The sequence below is a fragment of the Ricinus communis genome, chromosome 6 (assembly GCF_019578655.1).
Source record: "Ricinus communis isolate WT05 ecotype wild-type chromosome 6, ASM1957865v1, whole genome shotgun sequence".
NCBI classification, from domain to species: domain Eukaryota; kingdom Viridiplantae; phylum Streptophyta; class Magnoliopsida; order Malpighiales; family Euphorbiaceae; genus Ricinus; species Ricinus communis.
Window position 1 is genome coordinate 9,775,682 of NC_063261.1, and position 3,973 is coordinate 9,779,654.

At 36.7% G+C, this 3,973-nt stretch overlaps 1 protein-coding gene across 1 annotated transcript; it reads right to left on the reverse strand.

Moving 5' to 3' along the window:
* Nucleotides 1–379: 379 nt before the first annotated feature.
* Nucleotides 380–937, reverse strand: LOC107261382. Its single transcript, XM_015720120.1, has one exon. It carries the CDS (start codon nt 935–937, stop codon nt 380–382), a length of 558 nt encoding a protein of 185 aa, XP_015575606.1.
* Between the last annotated feature and the right edge of the window lie 3,036 nt (nt 938–3,973).

Here is a 3,973-nt window from a genome sequence, read left to right on the forward strand (position 1 = left end):
TAATGGTTCCGATAAATTATGGCATTAATAACATTAAATGAGATGAGATTTATTTAAGTCGGTGAGTGTCAGGCTTACTATGGGATTCGGTGGCCTTATGCCTACCCATTCCCTAGTGCCGGTCACGAGCCCACAGATGGGGTCGTGACATTGGGTATCTGCCTCCCTCAAAGCATTCATAGAAAACAAATCACGAGGTAAGGGCTCATACCTTTAAGATTGTTTACGTGGAAGTGCTAATTATGCATTCAAGGTGTTATTATATGCAACTACCTCATGAGCTTTATCATTGGATTCCACTTCATGAATGAGATATGCTTATAATGGATCTTGAGGATGTTGCTTTTGGAACACCTTTTAAATGTAGCCTTGCATTGCATCAACTATAAAACATGATTTTATTATTAAAGGGTCTTGTGCCATCTTTGAAGACATCAAACTCCACTGTTTCTTCCCCAACTTCAAGTTTGATCTTACCCCTTTTTACATCAATCATTGCTCTAGTTGTAGTAAGGAGAAGTCGTTCTAAAATTATAGGGATTTGAAGATCTTCCATCTTTAGAATCACAAAGTCACAAGGCACATAGAACTCCCTAACTTTTATAGAAACATCCTCCAAAATTCCTTCGGGATAGACTATGGATCTATCGGCTAGTTGTAGGGAAATATTGGTGGGTTTAGGTTCTCCAATATTCAATTTCTTGTACAAAGACAAAGGCATTAAAGTTACACTAGCTCCTAAATCACAAAGTGCTCTATCAATAGATAATTTACCAACTACACAAGGTATAGTGATACTCCCTGGATCCTTAAACTTTAGAGGAAGCTTATTTCTGATGATTGTGCTACATACCTCATTCATTAGTATAGTCCCATAATCATCCCAATTTCTCTTGTTATATATGATGTCCTTGAGGCATTTGGCATACTTTGGCATTTGAGTGACCACCTCCAAAAGAGGAATGGTGATGTCTATTTGTTTGAACACTTTCAAAACCTTTTAAAATTACTTGTCAAATGCTCCATTGTTAATCCTTTGAGGGAATGGCAAGTGAGGAATCTAGGCTTTTGTCACGACCCGATCTATGGGCCCATGACCGGCACTAGGAAATGGGTAAGCTTAAGGCCACCAAATCCCGTAGTAAGCCTGACCATTCACTAACTCAAACAAAATGCAATTCAGAATCTGTCCATTGGCACTTTTCCATAATTAAACTTTAGCCATAAGATACTACATTTTAAATTTAGTCTACCAGCATAAATAGGCAAGACCTAAATTTACATGAAATTACAAAATGATAAATTTGAAATTTTTACTGCGAAGGTTCTAGAATTTTAAAAGTCAAACATACAAAAAAATCAGTTACTTTAAACCTGAAGATGAAGGAATCGGGCTGCTAGATGAAAAGAACTGCAAAAAAGCTAACAACACCTGAAAATAAGTGAAAATGAGTCTGTTAGTCTCGAGGGAGTTAAAATTATATATCCAAAAACAAATACAAACACTTCAATAAAATATTTGTTTAATTTAAAATAAAATATTAAGTCATGCAAAAACACGTGTCATGCCATGCTTCTTATAAAATGAATTTTACATACTACGGGACGGAGTACCTCAATAGAACCCTAATCCCCATTATTAATCAGTCTTAGCCTTTCGAATCTTTTGTTCCAACAGAACTGGTGCCCAAAGAGCGAAGCTCGATTAGGGTCCTTAAATCCAATCTGGTCCGGCGCCTAGAGAGCAATGTTCGACCAGGGACCTTTACTCCGGCAAACTCACTCTACTCAGCCTAGAGAGTTAAACTCGACCAGGGCAAGTCCTAAATTTACCTTTTACTATCTATCTCAAATTCATATCAGTGCATACGCGGTCCTGATGCAACCCATCAGGTGGCATGGTCTACTGCCATCTCATCCGAGTCAACATGCATTCCCAATAGCATTGATGCAGAAAATGATACATATATGAATAGTAATTAAATAAATAATTAAAATATTAAATCATTTAATCAGAATTATTACGTAAAATCTTAGCATGACACATGTAAACAAATATATGACTTTAACTCATAGTTTTGACGACCTCTTAGCTCTGCTCCGATGTCTCGGGTGGAGCGAGCCGAACCGACGAATTTATCTAATCACGGAAATATCAATCAGAAAAAGTAAAACATTTGATAAATAACCCTAGGCCTAGACTTCTAGAATTAATTGTCTAAGAATTTCGACTCGGTAAATTCTACCGAAAATTCGGCAGAACCTCCCCTAAACACCGACATCTACCCCCCGTATAACAAGTCCAGGACCCGCCAAAAAACACTTCAAATTTTCAACAATTTATTTAACAGGAGTCGGGTCACCAAGACTTCATTATTTTTCTCGACTCCGCCACACATCATAAATCACGATTATTGGCAGATGGTCTGACAATTTATTATTTCAATAAACAAACCTTACATAATTTTTCTAATGCTCAACATAATAATTTAATCACATAATTTTTTTCTCAATAAACTTTAAAATCTACGGGCTAGAGAATTACCGAGACGCTTGATCACTCGGTCGACTTGCCTCCAGCCGCCGGAGTCCGATCGACGATCCGAACGCGCCTACAGACTCGAAACAACACGCTGATGATGATTCCAGCACCCGATCTTTCGATTCAACCCTCGATCATCCGAAAAAATTTACGGATGATCTCGATCGTCGATTTTCAAACGGAGTTCGATCGTCGCAAAACTGGTGCCATTGGAAAGCTTGAGCTGAGAGGAGTACGGATATACCCTATAATCGGCCAAAGCTCGCCGGAGACGGCCGGAAAAGCCTGAAAACTCGACTGCCATCACTTCGCCAGAACTCCTTCCTCTGGCCACCAATGTCGACGCCCAGTACTCCCAAAAGGAAGCTCTTCTCCCCCGCGCGATCACTCTCTCTCCCCGATCTCTTTCTCTTTTCTTTTTCTTTCTTTCTTTCTTATCGCCATTAGGTCCCCAAACTTTTCTTCTTTACTCTTTAGTCCTCAACTTTATTAATTACTAACAATTTCGCCCTACAAAATCAATGTTTAATCCTCCAACTTTTCTTTAGTTTTTTAATTAATCCCCTAACTACTTAATTTGGACCAAATTAAAATTATTGAAAATAGAGAGTTACTTATTTACCATTACTTTTAAAATTAAAATTATCAAAATGCCCTTACCGACATATTTAATTATAAAAATAACAACCATTATTATTAAAAGAAATTTTTTTGGGTATTACAGCTTCCATAGGCTAATGATCATCACTCTTTGGCTTATCACCTTCAACTTGAGTCAGTTTTGGCTCTTCCATTAGTTGCTCAATCTTTTGCTCAACTTCAGGCAATTATTTCTCACTCCTCAAAGTTACAGCATTTACATGCTCTCTAGGATTTTCAAATTGGCTAGGCAAATGGCCCATCTGACAAAAATTTGAGGAACTTGTTTCTGATGCTATTTGGTGTTCTAGCACCTGATTGTACGTGGCCAATTGTTCCAACCTTTCTTCTTACTACTTTAAACTTGCTTGAACTGCTTGCATTGCCTTCTTTTGTGATTAGATGAAGTTTTCCATCATCATCTTGAGGTTTGTCTTGGGTTCAGATTGAGGATAATAATTTTTTTGCTGAAAACCTAGTGGAAATGGTGCTTTATACCCTTGATTTGCATTAGGATTAGAGTTCCTTCCTTAATTCGACCACGAGAAGTTTGATTGGTTTCTTGGTTTGAGATTGTATATGTAGGAGTATGGATTTCCCTTGAGGTCTGCCATTGAACTTATTCAAGGCATATTTTAATTAATCTAATCTAGTTTAATTAAAAACATATAATAAATACTTATATTACATTAAAATGTTAATTAATGCTTCCTATTATTTATTTTTCTTCTTAATTTTTGATAATGATCTTAAATGATTAATATAAATACAGAAACTAAAGTGATAATTAAT

Excerpts from the sequence above, each read along its gene's own strand:
- LOC107261382 (XM_015720120.1), bottom strand. The coding sequence starts at position 937 with ATGCCAAAGTATGCCAAATGCCTCAAGGACATCATATATAACAAGAGA.